Source organism: Elephas maximus, chromosome 9 (assembly GCF_024166365.1).
Source record: "Elephas maximus indicus isolate mEleMax1 chromosome 9, mEleMax1 primary haplotype, whole genome shotgun sequence".
Classification (NCBI taxonomy): Eukaryota; Metazoa; Chordata; class Mammalia; order Proboscidea; family Elephantidae; genus Elephas; species Elephas maximus.
Window position 1 is genome coordinate 24720504 of NC_064827.1, and position 21878 is coordinate 24742381.

Genomic DNA, 21878 nt, shown 5'->3' on the forward strand with positions numbered 1-21878 from the left:
CCCTATCTAAGACCAAACCAAACCCATTGCTGTTGATTCCGACTCTATAGCGACCCTGTATGACAGGGTAGAACTGCCCCATAGGGTTTCCCAGGACTAGCTGATGGATTTGAACTGCCAACCTTCTGGTTAGCAGCAGAGCTCTTAAGCACTCAGCCACCAGGACTCCTCATATACTTCAATCAAAATAACACAAACCAATTGACTAAGTCAGAAACTGTGTGAGAATCCAATTTTCTTCTAAGAAGCCAAGTATTCAAGAGCCTTGCAAAAAAACATAAATCATGACTCTCACCAATTCTTTTTTGTTTTGGGAAATAGTTTGTTTTTTTAAAATAAAGGTACATTATTTATGTTAACATGTACACATGTAATGGGTTTATATGTTTAAATGAATTAATAAGCATTTAAATTTTTTGTTTTCATTTTGAATACAGGAAATATTGGTAATCCTACGTAAGTAAAGCCTTTTTGGGGCCCACAATAGTTTTTATGAATGTAAAGGAGTCCTGAGACCAAAAAGTTTGAGAACCAAACAGTGATTTATCATCATTAAGAAAGCACAACTATTGTAAATACTGTTTAGGATCAGGGCAACGGAAACTGAAAGTGGAACAAGATTAAAATCTTGCAGTCCTTGAAAGTTTGACAGGATGCAACAGATTTGTTTTGATTTACCTAAGGTGTCAGATTTATAGTTTACCTACAACTTCACCGTTTCATTTATCTGTGAATCCAGAATATTTATCAAAATTACTTTTCTGCTAATTAAAATTTAAGAAAGAATTCAAAAAATACAGTAAGCCCATCTTTCAATTGTAAGGCAGTTTCTACTCCTTTACTGTTTCGAAAATCTGATTTATCTTTTCAAAACTGATGATATTTTTGATCAAATCAAACTAACAAACTTCTCCTTTGCGACTACTTGCATGTACAGGTAAAGCAGTTTAGTCAATGCTTAAGAAATCTGTCAACAAAAAGCTATGCAGACGCTCTTAGAACGTAACTGTCAGTATGTCTAAATCTAAAATGGTGCCTACATGTATACTTAAAGTCTCCTCATTTTACTGTATGTAAATTAGTCCTCAAAGAAAACACATTTCCATAAAATAGTGTCTGAAGCAATATTTGTTAAATAAACTGGGTGACTGAATCTAGCCATCTCAGTCATCTCTAAGACAATTACGCAGTGCTGAAACCCACAATTTGGGTTGACCTTAATAAGGAGTTAAGGGGAAAAAACAGGACTATGTTTTTAAAAAATATTTATTTAAAAATAAGATTTCTAAAAATACAGTACATAATACATTTCAAGAGAAGTAAAAACTGGACAATTTAAATTAAAACAATATGCAAAGAAAACAAATATTACACAAATAAACCCAAATCATTCAAGTAAATTAAAAAAAAAATTAAACTGTCCATAGGGTTATTTTTTTTCCATTTTATGCCAGTGTAGACTTTCCATTTAAACAAGTATACCTCAGACACATTGTTCCCACTTGTTCTTTCACCCATTTTTCTCCCTCTTCTCAATCTACATTTATATCTTTCAACTATTGTTTTTCCCTTATTACCATTAGACTAGAAATATTAGTGAAGACTTTCTTAAAATACTCTTACAGGAACAAACAGGTAAAACAGTGGACAGCGAAGCAAAACAGCACTCCGATTTAAACATATTACGCATTGAATGCAAAATGCCTGACAAGCGCCCAATGCCGTATGAAAAACAGAGTCTTCATATGGCACTTAGCTCATACCACTATCAAAAGAACATCTTTTATTTTAATGATATAATGCTAGACATAATTTGGGGTTGACACAGATTTTGCCCAATCATTAAAATTTGCCAGATTAAAAAAAAAAAAAAAAAAGATTAATTCAAGTACATAAAGCAAGCTCATACCGCAGGTCCTCTGTGCTCAGTCCTCCCAACGGCCTGTCCTTGTTCCTCCCAGGTTACATGCGCAGCTCACTTGTTGTAATGTCTCTGATTGTGGTGGAAATCGGGCCTATAGTATCCCTGAGTCGCTTTCTTCTACCGATGCTAAAGTACATTCTTTTCATTTTAATACTCATCTCAGCGTACAGGCTATAATGGTGAATTCTCTACTACCCAAAACTGGAACAAATAACTGCATTCAGCTGCATTAACTTAAATACATAAACAAGCTGAATAACCCAGACTTGATATGGCAACATGATCTAGGAAATACTGTCAACAGATCAGCAAGAAAGACATAATGTTGTTTTACCCCATTTTGCTTTCAAACTCTGCTCTCACCACGAATGACACGTACATATGGATTTCTATATATCGTTCATGTGATCCTAAGTTACATTCCACATACCTTTCAGACTTGATTTTTTTCCATTCAGAACTCACTGCAAAACCATATATATTCTATCTACACTGAAGAAGAGGTTTTTAGCTGACTGAAAACAATGTAAAACATCCTCAAATGTGATTGTCTACTTTTGCAATATGTGCACATGGTTACCTTCTTGCCTGAACGACCAACCACTTCAGCTGCAGGTTTAAGGACATCCAATGAGTGTTTTGAGAGTTTGAGGGGTGGGGGGAATAGAGAACCAGGACAGTACACACAGTAGTATTACGTACGGACAATTACAAGTACTTCTAAAGAGCCCCCCCACCCTATTTTTATAAAATGAACCACTAGGCAAAATTTGCTTTTGAAATAATCTTACTCTGACTTTTCATGTAAAGTGAGTAAAAACATGCACTTTTTTTTTTTTTTTTTTTTTGGTAAAGTTCAAATTTCTATTAGCAGATCTGCTTAAACCAAAGTACATCTGCATTTCCTCTCGGGAAAGTGTATGCTAATGTATCAAAGAACACTTAGTTCGTGCACATTAACACAAGAAAGATATATATATTCTCACATATATTCCAAAAAAAGATAAAGATAAAATATATACATAAAGTACTTTCATTTTATCTTTACCAAACGGCAATGTAATTCTTAAATGCTACCAAGGATTACACACACAGAGATGCAGAATTCTTCATTAGTAGTCAGAATGGATGTTCCAGCGTTCATTAAAAGGGCTCAAGCTATACAGTTTGCCTATAGAAATAAACATAGAATCCTTATGTAGAGAAAGAACAAATCGATCTTGTGAAAAGTGCTTCAATTGTAGCTTCAATAGAAGTTTTGTTAACTTTAGCCTATTAAACTAGTTTTTAAAATAGCCATGCTATATTAAAATAATCAAATTTAATCTGCCTAACTTAAAAAAAAAATCCAAACAGACACTTAAAACCAATTAAATTGAGGCAGAAGTTTGCAAAAACTAAGACCTGTTAATCAGAACTGTTTGTAGTAACATTAAATTCTATTTTATAAACACAACAATGTGAGAAGAAAATCTTGACCAACCAAAAAGAAATTAAATCTTTGGTACAGGAATTTAAAATGTCACTCGACGCTAAAGTGAGCAGCACCAGGATCTATTTTAGTTGTTGAGGTGGTAAAACACTAACTTCAGTTACCGTTACGTTAACCTGTCACCCAATGCACGCAGCTAAGAATACACAGCTTGCAATACGCAGACAAGCTTGCCCTTTAGTTAACAGCCTGTAAACAAATAAACCCTGTGCTCAAACAGGTAAGCAAAGCCACCAGATGAAACACACTTTATGTTGCTGTTTTGTTCCTATCTTTGTTTAAATATAAAGCTATCAATTCCAAAAAGATCAGAGTGTTGAACAACTGTGGTAAGCATTACATTACATGTTACAGGTATTTAAGATACCAACAGGAAAGAGGACCTTCAAGATATCAAGAACTCTAACACATCCCAAACTATAAAGTGAAAATCACTCTTTATATATAAACCACCTGATTTTTACTCTGGTGACAAAACTCTAATACTTCTTATCCTTTCTTTGCAAAAGGAGACTCCCAGAAAAAGTCCTAGTTTTTTCAATCAAACTTTGGGCAAACTATTCATTTCTCCTTTGCATTAAACAGCTTGCACATTTCGTATTATTCTTTAAATTCCCCATTAACATACACTACACAATTACGATATTCAAAATTCAGAATAATTTCTTAAAGGCATCTGACCAGCTTAAGAAAAACAGCAATACAAATCCCTTAGACAGAACACCTTAAACCAAACACTTAAGTGCATTAACAACTACTCCAGTAAAATGCCATCAAAAAAAAAAAAAAACCCCAAACCCATTGCCACTCAGTAGATTCCGACTCACAGGGACCCTACAGGACAGAGTAGAACTACCCCGCAGAGTTCCAGGGGGCACCTGGTGGATAGCAGCTCTTAACCATTACGCCACCAGGGAAACAAGGCTGAAATGATTATAGGGGGATTGTTTGATGTCACAGAAACTATACCCAGTCAACTCTGTCACTGAGATGCTGATAATTTGTGCTCCAGAAGGCCTCTCTCCATCTTAATAAAGTTTCCCAACTTTCTTCACCTAACTTTTTAGCTATTCATTAGTCATTTGTACCTGTCCTCTATGATGAGACAAGAGAAAGAACATTATGATGGTAAAAGATATAATGGAAAAGATTGTTAAATTCCAACAACTTAAGAATTTTAAATACTATTGTTATTTCTATATCAAACTAGCACTAACAGGCAGTACTGCAACATCTGAAGAGGAAACAAAAATGTAGATTTTGGTTTTTAAATATTGCACGATGAGAATAAAAGGAGAAGTCCAAGAAAATGGGGACCTTCCCAAAGTTAAGCCATCATTATCCCAAAGGTAGAAGAAATGCCAAATACTGACTGATATAGAATAACAACATTCATTCTAAATACTTCAATCAAGTTGGTTCTATTTCTCACATTCTACTGTATTCTAGAATTCAACTGAGAACGGCTAAAAGCAGAGCATAATAAAATTTGTAATTTACAGATCTTCAGAGGATGATCCCTAGAATGGAAGATAAACATGGGATAATGTAGTTATTCATTAGTTAACTATATGTTTCTAACACCAGCAGGTAGAACATACTAAACGTACATGACCACTTTTAACTACATTTGCCAACTTGTTAATATATTTTTCAGAGCAATAATAGCAGAGCTGGGTAAAAATCTAATACTTGTACCCATTAGTTTACTGCTTAAAGCTTGTAAGGGAAAACTATACCAAATAAATTCTAAATATAAATACATACATAAAAAAAAAATATATAAGAGGTATCAAAAACTTTTAGCTACAGTTTAGTCAACTTGAGCCAGGTCATCTATTTAGGCATGAAGCACAAGGGAACGAGCCAGGGAGTGAAGAGCAGCTCTGTTAGTATTAATGCCACTGTAAACCAGGGCCTGACACACCGAGATTTTACAGCAATACATGTGCGAACATGCCAACTGTCCCATGACTAACACACAGAAAAATGTGTGTCTGTGACCTAGTTTCCCATACTTCCTGATTGCAGGTGTTGTTCTACCTTAAGTCTTCATGGCTAGCATCACAACTAAATACACTTTGGATAAAACATCTTTTTAGCAACTAGTAACTTGTGTAGAAGTGACTTGATAATGTCCGAAAAAGAATACTTATGACTAGCCACCGTCCTTAGCAAAAAAAAATACACCTAAACATTAGCAAAAATGTGCTGATCTTAACTCTTAACAGAAATTTTAACAAGGTTGTCATACTGAACTTTATGTGTGCTTATGTTTCCCTACTTCCATTACTATTAAAAGTAAACTATGCTTTCTTCTATTAAAAAAAGGTTAATATGTAACTACAATTTTAAGTACCTCTTAGGTTAACCCAAAATATTTTTAGTACAACTCTTAAGGCAAATAGCAATTTTCTTATAATGGAACATCAGATCACTTAGTATTTTTAAACTAAGTCTGGGTTACAAAGTACGAGGAGCTCCTTAACAAATGCCTACTGTTTGGGCGATTCTGAACTCTGTTTTGTCAACAATTTTGAGCCCATATTGAGCCCAATGACATTTTTGTTTGCAGAGAAGAACAAGAGAAAATATTAACTGTTCAGTAGGTGTAACTTGCAATACCTAGAGAAAAACCTTTCTTTTCCAGAGTTCCAATAAATGGCTTCGCTAATGTAAAACATCTTTTAATATACATTTTGCTTAAAATGAAATGGTTTATAAAAAATACTTTAGTCCAACATAGAGATTACATCAGTAATCTCATTGCTCATAATCATTTTCTGATGCTCAACACCTTCAGTTATTTTCATGGTGATCCAGAATATATATTAAACTGGCTAATAAATAAAGCTACAGGTATAACTCTGGTAAAATTAAAAAAGGAGAAAGCACCAAAGGAATCACTAGTCTCACTAGTTATTTTAAGGCAACAGGGCCAGTAACGAAAAAATAATTCCAAAACTGAGGTTAAAAAAAAAAAGTAAACATATTTTTAGCTACTCAATAAAACACAGTAGATACCTGCTTATCAGTGTAGCTACAATAAACTTCTGTGTTTTGTAATAAATTGGTAATTTTAAAATAAAGGCTTTTTTAATTCTAAGGAATTAATTCCCCAAAATAATGTCTACAATAAAATCAATGGAATAGTTTCCATTAGTTTACCCCTGGTCTAATTTTGGGACTGCTAGTAAAAAACAGAATATTCACAAATGAAGCGAAATAGACATCACATGCTTATGAACTAAAAATAGGTCATACATAGGAACACATCCATTTTCATAAAACTTTACACTGTTGTACATATAATGCTGCTAACTCAGATTTCGGCTACACAGTTCACGTACGGGGCAGTCAATCTTTCGAACCAGTGTAATTACATCAATTAGCCAAAAGGGGGCACAGAGAGAACATCAGAGTTCACGCGCTCCCTAGGAAACTGCCAGTTGGTTTCCCTCTATTATTATTTTCCCTGTATTAAAAAAAAATTTTTTTTATATATAGTCTAACAAGAATTACAATCCCCACATTAGGGTTAGGTGTGCTAACTAGGGAACAGTGAAAGTTACCATGTAAGTATTTATAGACATACTTTAATGTAGACTCTTATACAAATATATTGATACCTAGCATTTCTGCCATTCAAACAAAATAAACTACATCTCGCCTGCCTGGTCCATCAGGTTGTAGTCCACAAATTTAGAGGAACCAGGCAGCAGGAGTCAGGGCCAGGAAAGGAAAAGAAAAAAAAGAGAGAAGAGAATATGCCCTAGAGGTGGTAAACCTAAGGAGGATAAAAGCACACACACAAACCCTCAGTGTGGGAGAGGGTCCACCTCCCATTCTCATTACTGAGGCACAGGCTGGCACAAGCACCTCCTGGTACATTTCAAGGTGGCTTCTATTACTACATAAAGTAAAAATACCCCCATACAGCAATTTAGGGAGTCTTCACTTGGTGCTGCTCTTTCTTCAAGGTCTTCATTTAAAAAGAATGTATACAACATAAGGGATTAAACTAATAGCTATCTACATTCTCTATATATTACTTCCTCTCAACTATTCTGTCACCAGGCCAAATTTGGTCAATATGTTAGTCTGCATGGAAGCGACTCGACGGCGCTGGGTTTTTTTTTTTTTTTTGGTTTTATCTACATTCTCTCTGTATTACTTCCTCTCAACTATTCTGTCACCAGGCCAAATTTGGTCAATATGTTAGTCTGCACAAAACTCAACCCATTTGCCTGACACAAACATACTTATTTTGTGTGAAATTAAGCTTTATAAATATATTTCTTATATTAAATTTACTATGCATCTTATCAGCACCAATAAATACTTTTCATCTGTCACTTTTAAGTTTTTGGTAATAAAGCGTTACAGTCACAACACTAAAAACATGAAGGCTAATATTTCTGAGAAGAGCTTATGGTATTATTTAAGAACATTTTAGAAGATATTTACAATTTCTAAAAGAACTAATCACAGTATAGTTAACTGTCTGACAAAAGTAACCTCCTGTCAGGATTTCCCATGTGTGATTCCTTACAATAAAAATTAACTGGAAGTAAAATATTAATATGCTCCAAGAACAGTAACCTCCTTTAATCTTCTTTTCAAGTGAAATACTGTATGTGTACATATATAATAAAAGATATATGGATTTTGCAGTATTCTAATGGAAAAAACATATACAAAGCTGACTTTTTTTTTTCACAGCATGCTACGTATCTTTTCACACAAATGTTCTATGCCTTCCAAGAGGCCACCACTATCAGCAACTTAAAACTGTGTAAGGCTAACGATGAATACAGATCATTATATTTTCTTATTTTAAGGGCATTTCCTAACATTAGCTACTAATAAAAGCTCTCTCAACCCAAATTATAGTTGGCCAATTAAAATTTAATTTCAATTTCGGTAATTATAGGTACACAAAAGTTTACTTACTTTTAACAGCACTTTTCTATAAAAAAAAAATTTCATTATTAGTTGGCCAATATTATATATAAACCTTCAACATGTTAACTTTAGATCTACTAATAGGTAAATAAAAGTAAAATGTACATATATATATTTTTCAAAAGCACAAGATTTCTCTTTATACTGTACATTATATATTATCTAGTCATACCAGCATTTTAAAAACATATGCATTCTAATATGACTGCCCTAGAAAAGTTGTATGTGGAATTATTGCAAATTCTGTACCCTCTTTGCCCATCAAAATCCTAGGGTCAAACAGGAATGCATGTCCACTGGTCACAAATTTCTCCTGGGAGCAAACATTTTAACAACAATCAGTAAGAACAGTTAAAGGGAAGGAAATGGGAAAGTGAATACTGAAAAATATTTTCATCTTTTCTTTAAAATAAGGTAGGCGGTGTTTTATTTTAGTGGTGTTTTTATTTTGGTTTTGGTGAAGGGGAAAAGGAGAAAACATTAGAAAGCGACTTAGAAGAAAACACGGCCCTTTCTTTTTGGTGTTCACTCCTATGTGGCATTTTTAAAAATCCTGCAGCACGTATAAAAAGAACCGTTAAGTCTCTTAAGTCGTATAAGAAGAGACAATTTCACACATAATGTAGGAAGATGTATCAACTTTTGTAAAACCTGGAAAATTATATTCGGATTTGGTTAGTACTGCTTAAAAGTGAAAACTTTAAGTAAATATCTGAAATTTTCCCATAAATGAAAATCTGTAGCATTATCAGGACCAAATGAAATTATGTACAATTATTTGATCCCCATCGCTGCCTTCTGAGCTTAACAATAAAAGCATTTTCCCTGTGGAAAGCTAATTTGAAAGTAAACATGCTTTAAAACTTAAATATAGACCGCACATTAGTCCCACAACGGGATCAGGATCACTATTAAAATAAAGCCTGGGGCACACTGTGATGCCTAAGATTGGTGGGTGGATTTTAATTGACTTGAAGACTGTCATCGTTCTATTATCATAAAACCTGTAACGCATTTCCAGCGTGGAGGACCCATCTGTGCCCACCATCCATCTGTTTAGACGTGATTGGCAAAGGGGTAGGGAACTCGCAGTGGTTGCCTCTGCCTGAAAGGAATGAACCACAGGATCTTCCAACGAGTGCCAAAAACTTCTGAGAAGGTCTGCTGCCATGGCTTTCGGGGCCTCGATCTACAGAAGACAGCATTATTAGTGAAAGACAGCACTCCCATGGTGTTCTTCAGTCAGCTAAAACAATACGGGCTGGCTGGGGATCCATTACTGGGCTCTGAGGAACTGTATCCCAGCAGCACAAACAGCTTTTTTTTCATTATGGGATGCAGCTGAGTTTTAACTTGGGATAGCAGGTATTGTATCTGTGTCGTCAATCAACCCAAAGGCAACTTCTGAAGCTGAGGAGAATCTTAAGATTCACAGAATGTGTGTCAACAACTCAGTAGCAAATCTCTTTTGATGTACTTTCAGGACAAATAATTTAAGTTACTGTAGTTAGACAAGAAACAAGAATGATGGGTATTATGTTGCTTGAAAACTATCATGGCTAGAACGCCCCTACTCCAAGTCTGGGATATGCTTGCCTAGCTCAGGCCACAGAGAGAGTACTAAGAAAAAGCTATCACTGTATTACTTTTCCTCTGTATGTACACATTTCTCCAATGTGGCCAGCTGTTCCAGTCTTTAAATAAAATACTATAGATTTCACTTTTATACTTACATTTCTTCACAACAGTTTGACATCTTTTCAATAGATGTGGTATCCTATTAAAAATTAAAAAAATACATACTCAGATAAAGGAAGTTCTCAAGTCTCTTTTATATCTATTTTGTGCTGTTTTTAATCCTACCCACAGAATATTCTAAATAGATTATATATGGGTACTAAGAATTTAAGTTATCCACATACATTGCTGGAATTCCCTTGGAAAAATAGAATCAACATTACATAATGCTAAATAAATTTTATTCATATACAAAACCTCACAAAAATTGTGGGAGTCTCACTCCATTAAAATACAAACTTCTATTAAACTTCCTTTCTTGATAATTCTTTAAAAGACTAGTATCTATTTTCAATTCTACTCTCAGTGAATATGCATTAAAAAGATAAATGCCAAAATTACATTTGGAAGACATTACTGGACAGAAAACTGCCAAAAGTAAAAGAATGCTTAGTCTAGATTTCCCTAAACAACAATAACAAATTCAACAAGGAGAACTATGAGTTCACCATAGTACAACATCTATTAATCTGAAAATTAAAGGTAACTGACTAGGGCTATTTGATAAAACTATTTCCTTTTTTTACAGAAAAATCACTTTTTATAATTTCTTATTACATCTTATCTATAAGGCTCTAACATAAATATATGAGAAACAATTCAACCAACAGAAAGCAACTTCTAGACACGCCAGTTTAATTTGTTAACAGATGATCTATTATTAGATTGATAAATTGTGATGTCTAAATAATCAAAACATAAATTATACAATCTTGTTCTTAGATATATATTTATGTTCAAGTACTTTAAAGTGATACAAAAGAAAATATATTTTTTAAATATACAAAAAAAGGTAGAGAAGTTTTCCACCCCCTACCCCTTTACTTAATACCTTTCTCACACATGGGTAGAAAGTAGGCTGTACTCTATGTGACAGTACTATTCATGCAAATACTTGCGGCTACAACTCAAATCCTAATTTCTTTTGCTGCAGAACTTTTTTCCAGTGACACTAATAAAAAGCACCTTTACTTTAAAAATGTCTGTATAGAAACTACACGGACAGCTAGTTTATAAAACATTTAAGTTCTCATGTATGATTAGCTGAACAACTACAGTTAGCTCAAACAAAAGGTAAATTATTTTTTAGATAACCGGTGACCAATAACTGAGTTTCTTTACCAGATTTTCCAGGGATCTGTGACGAGATAACAGATTAGCTACACATTCTATATTCATCAGTTGTACTATTATGCTTTGAAATTCATGCTATCCAATGACAATTCGGAAACCCAGGTGGTACAGTGGTTAAGAGTCCGGCTGCTGACCGAAAGGTTAGCAGTTTGAATCCATCAGGCGCTCCTTGGGAACCCAATGGGGCAGCTCTATTCTGTCCTATAGGGTCAACTATGAGCTGGAATCGACTCGACGGCAATGGGTTTTTTTTTTCTTTTTTCGGAATGGCAATTCTATTTATAATTAACCTTTCTCTGTTCTGTTGCATATTTTCCCCAAAACGCTATTTTACGTTGTGAAAACACAGTCTGCAAATATGTAAGACCACTGATTAGGGGCCAAGAGGAAAACTGATCTCAGTTTCCGTATCTATAAAGGAAGTCAATGAAGTAATTGTAATAGTTTAGAGTCTAGTGGGGTATAGGTTATTACAGAGTAATTAAGACGGTGTTTGCAAAGGTACAAAGGAAAAGATGGGGTAGAAGTCAAGAAGTGCTATCAGGAAAGGTATATGAGTGGCCTAATATCACAGTTGTGAATAACACTCAAAAACTGAGAACTACTTCAGAGTAAGGATGACAATCGCAAGGTCAGTCCACTGTCACAAGCTAATATTATGACAAATTTCTACCATGTAGACATGTACAACTTGAGTATAACCTTAAGAAACTTATTTTTGGTATTAAAGGAATCTATTTTAAATATTCTGATGCAGTAAAGACTTTAGATTTCACATGGAAAAAGTTTTTATCTTCAAGTGGTTCTGATACACTTCTAGTACCTCTGTCATGAAATAACTAGAATAAAACCAAAACCAAAACCAAACCCAGTGCCGACAAGTCGATTCTGACTCATAGCGACCCTACAGGACAGAGTAGAACTGCCCCATAGAGTTTCCAAGGAGCGCCTGGCGGATTCGAACTGCCGACCTTTTGGATAGCAGCCATAGCATTTAACCACTACGCCACCAGGGTTTCTGAAATAACTAGAATAACCTATTAAATCATCATAATAAAATGGTTGCTCTTTCAATGGATATGATGTTTACCATCACTTTATGAACAAGATTTGCAAGGTAAGCCAAAAAGTGCAATTCGTACTCGGCAGCCAAATATACTTGTTAAATACAAACAATGCAAAAATTTCTGCACTGAAGCTTAAGTAACACGCTTAGAGAAACACAAGTAACCGCACTATCACACTCACGAGCAGAACAGAAACGGCAAATCAGAAAAAGGTGAGAGAGGTTACTACAAGTAGGAGCACTAAAAACCACAAGCTATTCCCAGTCAAACTGGGTTTAATCAACTTTCTGCTTGTTTTATAAGGCAGAAAAATGAGGAATATTTTAGAAAAAATACAAAAAAAAAAAAATGATTAAAATAGATTTTGGTGCAAATAATTTCGCTTAAAAAAGATTCAGAATCTGTAGTGTTCAGCAGAGAAGGATCAAAAAGATGACTGCTAGCCTAAGGATTTTACAATGGATCTGTAAATTCTGTTATATGAAAAACCCAGTATCTCAGTCATCTAGTGCTGCTGTAACAGAAACACCACAAGGGATGGCTTTAACAAAGAGAACCTTATTTCTTCACAGTAAAGCAGGCTAAAGTCCAAATTTGGAGTGTCAGCTCCAGGGGAAGGCTTTCTCTCTCTGTCGGCCTTCTCATCAATCTTGTCCTGGACTAGGAGCTTCTCAGTGCAGGGACCCCGGGTCCAAAGGATGCACTGTGCTCCTGGCACTGCTTTCTTGGTGGTATGAGGTTCCTCCCCCGCCTCCCGTCCCTCCCTTTCCTTTTCCTCTTTTGAGAGATAAAAGGTGGTGCAGGCCACACCCCAGGGAAACTCCCTTTACATTGGATCCAGGATGTGATGTAGGTAAGGGTGTTACAATCCCACCCTAATCCTTTTTAACATAAAATTACAATCATACAATGGAGGACAACCACACAATACTGGGAATCATGGACTGACCAAGCTGACACATATTTTGTGGGACACAACTCAATCCATGACATTCAGCTACTCAGAAAAATTCATTCTTCAAGTACGGATAAGGAATAAGTTTTTACTCTATGTGATCTACAATTAGGACATCTTGTTCCCAGGAAATACTGATGTCTTGCTCACTATCTAATGATTAATATAGCTAAGGCTTCCATCAGTCTTTATAGCTAAAGAGATGTATGAAAATGTTTTTTCTACTTAAAAAATAAAAAATAAACTAGAAAGAGTAAGACTTACAGAAATACATGCCTTACCAATTTTACCAATCAATACTTTATCTTCTCCTTATGGCTGATCTTACCCTAAGGTACACCCTCCTCTTAGGTTGAGCCTAATAAAATATACCTAACTATAGAAGAAAACTGGATCTTAACTAATTAGATTATACCTGGGAATGGGGAAAAAGAAAGTTCTTAGCAGAAAGAGAGAGGGCGGTATGTTCTAGCTGGATGTTAGAAAAATGGAGATGGAGTAGGGCAAAGAACAGGAATTTATCTCCAGACGTTTCCTAGTTAACAGGCCTAAGAACCCAGTCTCCTGACATACACAGATAGCTTGATGGTACAGCCTATCAAACTAATTCATCTACTGAGTTCATTCTCACCAAGCACCACTTCGCCACATATGCTGTCATAAGAGCGAATGTGCTGAAGAACCCCTTGGCACATCTGACAACCCCACAAAAAGGAACAAACAGTCAATCTGGTTTATGTAACTATCTGAGTCTGGAAATAAGAATCATTGCCTCTGGGCCTGATTAACCCTGGAAACACTTACAAAATAGAGTTTCTAGACCTGTCAAACTGAAGACCTGGTGCGTCAGAAATAAGAATATTCTAGCAGTTAGACTCCCCGAAGACAGTTCAATTTAACCTCAATAATCACCTGTACTCTTTATTCTTATTATGGATCTTGTTAATGATCCTAACTCTCCTGTATATACCTACCCAATTCAATGACTCTTTGTGGATTTAATCTGGAGTTAAAACCCCTACCATATTTTTATGCAAAAAATGCACACTTCATACATGTGTTTGTCAATGGCACAAACCCCTCACATGTTATTTTCCTAGATGCACTACGCCTGTTATATGTGGTCACATTATTTATGTGAGAGGATTATTTGCAAAAAATACAGTATTTAGGAAAGTTTTTCACAACTGCAAATGACATACTTGTTTTACCTATTACTAATTTCTACTAATTCCAAGGAAAGCCTTGGTTTGACTTCCCAGCACTTCTGCCTGGCATGTTAGGGTGAACTTCTAAAGGGAACGGAGAGCATCTCATTTAACTCTGCGTCCTCCACAGCACCTAGCGCCGGGTGCTTACATAGTAGGTACTCCGTAGCCACCTGCTGCACTAAACTGACTGAACATGAGCACAAACAGCATGATTTCTTATTTAAACAATTTTTTTTGCAATCTGAAGAGAGAAATTTCTGTTAACTTTAGCTTTCTCTCTCCTTTGAAGCCAGAACTCTAGTGCCGATTTAACATGAATAGTTCTTTAAGCACCCATCTCCAGCAGAGGACCAGCCAGCAGAAGACTGGCCAGGAGAGGACCGGCTGTCTTCTTGGGGACTGATGTAATGTTTTGAATATTTTGGACATTTAATCAATCACGAAACTAAGGAGAAAAGGCAGAGATCTAACATCTGTAGCCACTACAGATCTCTACCCAAAATGATCCCCATACTTCTCTTTGTCAAGCTACTTTCTGGCTATATAACCTTAGGCAAGATACTAAATCTCTATACCTCGATTTCCAAAAAATATTTAATCATAGGTTGCTGTGTGGATTACTGAGTGAACATGTGTTAAAGTCCATGATAACACCTCAGTAAATGGAAGTGGTGCTTGTTACAGATACTACCTACTGAACACTTTCTGAGAGGATTTAGATATAACAACTCAATTATACCAGAAAGCAACTTTCAAAATTATGCTTAAACAAAAAAAAAAAAAAGTTTTACAGTGAAATGTAAAATGACAGGCAAAATACTTTTAAAAAAACGTAATGCAATATAACTTAGCCTGTATTTAAACTAACTCCATGGAAGAAAAAAAGCCTAGTTTCTATAGGGTTCTTTACTGTATCCAAAATTTAAAGAAATATTACAGTCAAATAGTAGTATATCACATAAAAAGCATATTAAAAAAATTGACTCTAAATTTTAATGATTTTACTAGATTTTAAAAAGCTACTTAGAAGATATTTCACATAATATTAAAATTGTAAATACTGTATTAGAAATGTGTCTTTTTTTTATTAAATAAAATTAGACCCAGAAAGGAAAACAAAATGCTACACAGAGTCCCCTTTAACGACACATAGGTAAAATGGGTTCAGCATAATTAGCAATAAATTCTGTATTTGCAATCCTGATTTGGAGTAGAGTAGACCAAATATAATTTGTAGAGATTATGCTGAATGCTGCTAATTTAGCACACTGATTCAGTGGGATACTTGGCAAAATTTAATTATAAGGATTAATAATCTCTAGATTTATATTTCTGGGTATATATTAAAAGGCAGGTAAATCCACTAATCATCTAATGAAGTTGCTATTTAACGGATAATCTCATTTAAACCGATACAACATTTTGAACATAAGATAGTGTTTGTCACATAAGATAACCAAGTCAAAATTAAGTCACCCGTGCATTGATGATTCTTTTTGTTTTTATTTAGGTAAACATTAACACTACAAGTTAAACATGAGTGTTCATGTACCTTCCCCTTCTAACCTGAACAGCTTTGTGCTACACTCCCTTCAGTAATTCCAACAGCATCCAGCAATAGCACCTGTGAAGCCAAATGCAGGAAAACAGGCACCAAAATTTTACTTGGAGAGTTTCTTTAAAAACTGCAACTAAACACATCTTCCCTACCCTACCCCCAACCCCACTGCAACTGAGAAAAGCACCACACTCCGGAGACACCACCAAAAGCTTCAGCTATTACATAAACTCCACGGTGCCCAGCAAACAAAAATGCTTGTATACAAAATTCAGATAAACTGTCAGGGCAGTGTCATGGTGCACAATAGCTCCCTGTCGGAGCCTCACCAGAAGGCGCTGCGCCAGCTGCTACAGGGCTTCCTGACCAACTCTCTCCCTGCCCAGGGACTGAGAACATGACGAATACCATCGCCCAGCACCGTTAGGTTTGCTGCTCATCAGAATGGACATTATTTTTGGCTGGGTGTGAACTGCTGCTCGGTGAGAAATTCTGACAAAACCAATTATGTTAGTAAAAACATCGCTGTCCATTTCACTCAGAAACAACAACAAAATGGCTGAACAGCCTGACGAATAATCAGAATAACCTGTTCCACTAAATAAAAGGAGCTATTTCAAAGCAGGCTGCTTTGAAAATAACATTTTAACTTCAATACTAATTTTAGTAAAAATGCAAGAACACAATTATTCCAATCTGTGATATTAAGTCCAAAAATAATCTAAAATAATCCTTTAAAATTGGGTTTCAGATTAGCCTGTAGAACAGAAACTTTTGGTTGTGTTGAGATTTTTCTAACCTCGGGAATAAGATTAGAAATTCATTATTTTTAAGTAATTTCTAATTATTTTACCTGAGTCACTGATAATCTGTGCTTGCTAGGTCTCAAATGACATCAGATTATCACCACTCTGATTATCTTTTTATCTTCTACTATCAGTAGGAAGATTGGATTTTTCTTCTTATACACCAGAAAGATAGAGCTAATCAGGAAGTCCTACCAGCTGCTTGGCCTGAGAGGGCAGCTAACCATCAAGGAAAAAGTATAAAGTGAGGGAAATAAAGGAGCCCCACTGGCATAACGATTAAGCACTCAGCTGCTACCTGAAAGTGTGGCAGTTCAAACCCACCCAGTGGCTCTGTAGGAGAAAGACCCGGCAATCTGCTTCCGTAAAGATTACAGCCTAGAGAACTCTATGGGGCAGATCCACTCTGCCGCATGCGGTCACTGTGAGTCAATAATGATGTGGGGACATCTAACAATAACTGATTATTTCATATAAGTGGGATCGTATATGTCCTTTTGTTTCTGACTTATTTCACTCAGTATATTTTTTGGGGTATAATAATTTCAAGGCTCAACCACATTATAGCATCTATCAGAACTTCATTTTTCCTTTTGGATGAATAATATCTCATTGTATGTGTATACCACATTTTGTTTAGTCATCTGCTGATGTACATTTGGGCTGTTTCCATCTTTTTGCTACTGTGAATGCTGCAATGAGCTTGATGTACAAGTATCTATTTGAGTCCCTGCTTTCAAGTCTTTTGGTATAAACTTAAGAGTGGAATTGCTTGGTAATATGGTAATTTTATGTTTAATGGCTGAGGAACACCAAACTGTGTTCCACAGCAGCTGCACCATTTTACATTTCCACCAGCAATGTACGAGATTCCAATTTCTCCATAACCTCGCCTAAACTTATTTTGTATTTTTCTGATAACAGTCATCCTACTGGCTGTGTATAGTAAGTTTTGAGGCATTTTTTTTTCTTACTATACATTTTTTTCACTGAATGTATTATGGTAAACATCTAAATTTTCATAAACAATATATCTGTCATACATAGTACAGCAATTTACCGCTGCTGCTGTTAGTTGCTGTCAAACGGACACCTTTTTAACATACATGTTTACACACATGATAATAAATAGCCTTAAAAGTTTGTAGAGACTGGTCAAAACGGCTGTGAATTTAAAACTTCGAAAGACATTGAAAAATTGCCCTGCAAAAAGGTTTTATCTAGTTACTCCCCCACCAATTATGTATGAGAAGGGCTGTCTGCCACACATCTTCTGCAATGCAATGTACTATCAAACTATTTAATCCTTATTCAATATAATTCTTCTCATTTTTTGATCTATTTGGTTGTGATAAAGGAACCTCACATGGCTAATTAGGAAGAAAGGTGTATATTTTAATCTTCTCTCTCCTAACTGCTATGCCTGAAGCCTCAAACTGACTATCCACCTCATGAAAGGGGGGCACTTATGAGGGCACTAGTACCTAACACCATGCTTCCACCTGTCTGATGCAACTGCCCCAATTTGGTGGTGGGGGAAAATTACTGGGACGGTCCTATATAGGTAATACTGAAAAAGGGAAAAAAACAAGTAAATACTATCCTGTTAAAAAGATTTCATATTATTTCATGTGTTTTCCATATCAAATACTACAAATTGAGGAGCTGTTGGTCAGTTTCTGACATTTAGATAAACAATGGCAATCACTTAAGTCAGTTTTCACATCAATAAATACAAGCTAAAACAAAAGACTTAATTACTGTAAAATGTTTCTACCAACAATTCCACTTTTGGGAATTTACCCTAAATAAACAGCTTAAAGGAGTTGAAAATAGTGTTATTTGTAAAATAGAAAAAAAAGATTGCACACTAGATTGCCAATCAACTAGAATATGGTTAATTAAAATATGATATATTCACTACACAGAGTATATGCAACTACTAAAAGCGATAAACATGAATTATGTTGCCATATAAAAAATACATTCGGTTAATTTTTAAGAGCAGGATACAAAAGTGTATGTACACCCTATACATGCATTCTAACTGCTTTCAAACTACACATGTGTATGGAAATGGGAACATACAAATGATTACGGGTAATTTTCTCCTTTTATTTGTAAACTGTATTTAGAATTACATTTATAATTAGGAAATACATTCATAAATACATTACTTTACACTGAAAAGACATACTTACTGTGATGATGCCAATTAGTTGAGTATAAAAGAGTCCAGTTATTCCAACTAACATAGTAATACCCATAAAGGCAGCTAGTCTCATTATGGCCAATTCATGTCTAATGACAAAAAGGTCCTATAAATAAAAAGATTTTTTTTAAAGTCTTAAAAACAAAGAGGTATTTAAGAGTTGCGATTAATAATCAAGAATTGAGCCACAACACTTCCCATTATTATCTTAAAATAATTACATTTCCCCTCTTTTTGAATGGGTTCCACTTTATCAATACATGAATATTTGAAAATGTCAAAAATAACTTTTAATTCATAATAGGAAGCTGAAAAATTACAGAATTTTACTACTCTACTATATCCAAGAAACCCTCAATCCTAGATTGCAAGTTAGCCAGGTTCATTTGTTTTTTAACTTATTTATAGCCAAACAAAGTACAAAAAAAAACCCAGATGGTTTGTAAACTTTAGTTCACATAAGGGAATTTTATTACTGTGCTGCTAGAAAGCTTGAATGCACAAGCATAATGAGTCATATTAATAAAGCTCGAGTAACCAAAACACCTAGAGATTATGTAACTTAAGTCAAAATGAGGGATGATGTACATGTTAGACTCGTATGGACAGCTCTCTTCAAGCCCACTTCATTCATTCATTCATCCACTTACCCAACCACCACCGCCACTGCGAAACGCTGTGCTATGTAGCAGAAATGTGAAAATGTTAAAGATAGGGTCCGTGTCCTCAAGACATACACCGTTTATTGAGAAAGAGAGCCCAATTTTGTAAAACTTCAAAATAGCGTGATGTATGCTGTAACAGGGACACAAGCAAGGTAGTGCAGAAACATAAGGAGTGCCTAGACAGGAGGGAGAAGGGAATGCTGTGAGGGAAGGCCCGCCTTCTGGCTCAGGGCATGGAAATGAGGGTCTTGAAAATGAACCAAAGAAACTGGTGGAAGACAGGAAACAAGGAGAAGTATTTCATTAACCCTGACTGTTAGCCGCCCAGTAGCCCAGACAGTGAGAGAGAGGTGAAAGAATCTGGAAACCTGTTGCAGCTAAGCTCTGGAATGAAAGAGCCACACCAGATAAAAGCAACAAGTAAATGGGAAAGACTCCCAAAACATACCCACCCACATGCTTTCTTTAGTACACATTCAGGTTAAAGGTACCCTGGTAGAAACACCAAAAAACACAGAGGTCACCGAAGATAACTTGTTTGCTTAAAACAGAAGAATCGATGCTTTTCAGTGTATCACAGTGATCAACTACCAGTCTCAAGCAAACATCTGATACCACACTCAAATCACCTATCCATTAACCTGGAAAAACTTAAAATTCACGAAGATACTTAAGGTGTTTTGTAGCAGATAAATATTTCCAGTAAACCAGCTGCCATCAAGTTGACTCTGACTCATAGAGACCCCATGTGTGTCAGAGAACTGTGCTCCATAGAGTTTTCAGTGGCTGTTCCCCGCCCCCCCCCCCAGAAGTAGCCAGGCCTCTATTCTGAGGTGCTTCTGAGTGGACTAGAACCTCCAACATATCAGTTAGCAGCCAAGCGCAATAATCATTCGTACCACCCAGGAACTCCTAGTCAGATATTAAAACCAGCTGCCATCAAGTCGATTCTAATTCACAGCAACCCTGTGTGGGTCAGAGTAGAACCATGCTGCACAGGGTACTCAATGGCTGCTTTTTTGGAAGGAGACTGCCAGGCCTTTCGTCCAAAGCACCTCTGAGTGGACTCGAACCTCCAACCTTTCTGTTAACAGCTGAGCATGTCAACTATTTGCAGTACCCAGAAATAAGTCAAATATCGGGTGGTTTTATTTCAAAATTTCAGTAAAAAGAGCCTAATTCAGAATCCTTATAACATTAAAACATGTAAAAATGAAAAGATGGGGCTGCGACTGATATAAAAAATTAAGCACAGTAAGTTCTGCCATAACATTTGTTTGAAAATGCACATTTCTTCCAACGTGACCGATACATTAAAGAACAATTTGAACACAAGAATTTTGTTTGATTATGCGCAATTTCATCTACAAGAGAGGTTAAATGAACAGAGAAAACTGCATGCAGCTGAACGGAGACACGCAGGAATACACAAAACACACCGCAGACACCTCCCAGCTACCTCAGTTTATCACGTGTTACGAGCCACACTCATCTACACCTGGTGTTACAACGTTCCCTCTGATTTCTGCCAACCCTCTTTGCACTACGTCACAAAAACTCACATATTGAAAACCTTCTGATGCCCAATACCACAAGATAACTTCAGGTCTTTCTCAAGGTCAAGATTTACTATATTTACATATTTCTTAACCATTTAACATGTATAAAATTAGGTTGCCACTTTTATTAGGTTCTTATTTAAGTGTCACTGATGTAGTTTTTGAGTGTTGTGCACACATTTTCCCGTTAAGTCCTGTGGTTTTTAAGACATGATTTTGCATTTTGGGGTGATTTTTAGAAATGCATATACCATGTTTTTGCAGAGCTTACTGTACCAAAAATAACACATAGGACCAAATAAAATGCATCCTCCATTCTCCCAGAAAAGATTTAAAAAATAATATATTTTTGGCCAATCAGAATTTATAAATGTTAGGGACGAAGATGAGACTAAGAGATCTACTTATAATATTAAATTGATTTATTCAGCTGTAATTAAGAGTATGTAAAATACTCTCATCTAGAATTTTTTTGTTTTTTAGTGCTCTTACCTTTTCTAAAAACAACTGTTTACATGTGCATAACTAACACC

General features: G+C 35.5%; 1 protein-coding gene across 3 annotated transcripts in view; it reads right to left on the minus strand.

Annotated features, from left to right (window-relative positions):
- Positions 1 to 417: 417 nt before the first annotated feature.
- ZDHHC21 (zinc finger DHHC-type palmitoyltransferase 21) overlaps positions 418 to 21878 on the minus strand; it is a 61740-nt gene continuing 40279 nt past the window's right edge. For all 3 annotated transcript variants that reach the window (XM_049895405.1, XM_049895403.1, XM_049895404.1), the window contains 3 exons: positions 19111 to 19227; positions 10115 to 10158; positions 418 to 9570 (listed from right to left, as the gene is read on the minus strand). In XM_049895405.1, coding sequence (XP_049751362.1) covers positions 9438 to 9570; positions 10115 to 10158; positions 19111 to 19227 — 294 coding nt within the window. In that variant the 3' untranslated portion in view covers positions 418 to 9437. The remainder of the gene's footprint in view (positions 9571 to 10114; positions 10159 to 19110; positions 19228 to 21878) is intronic.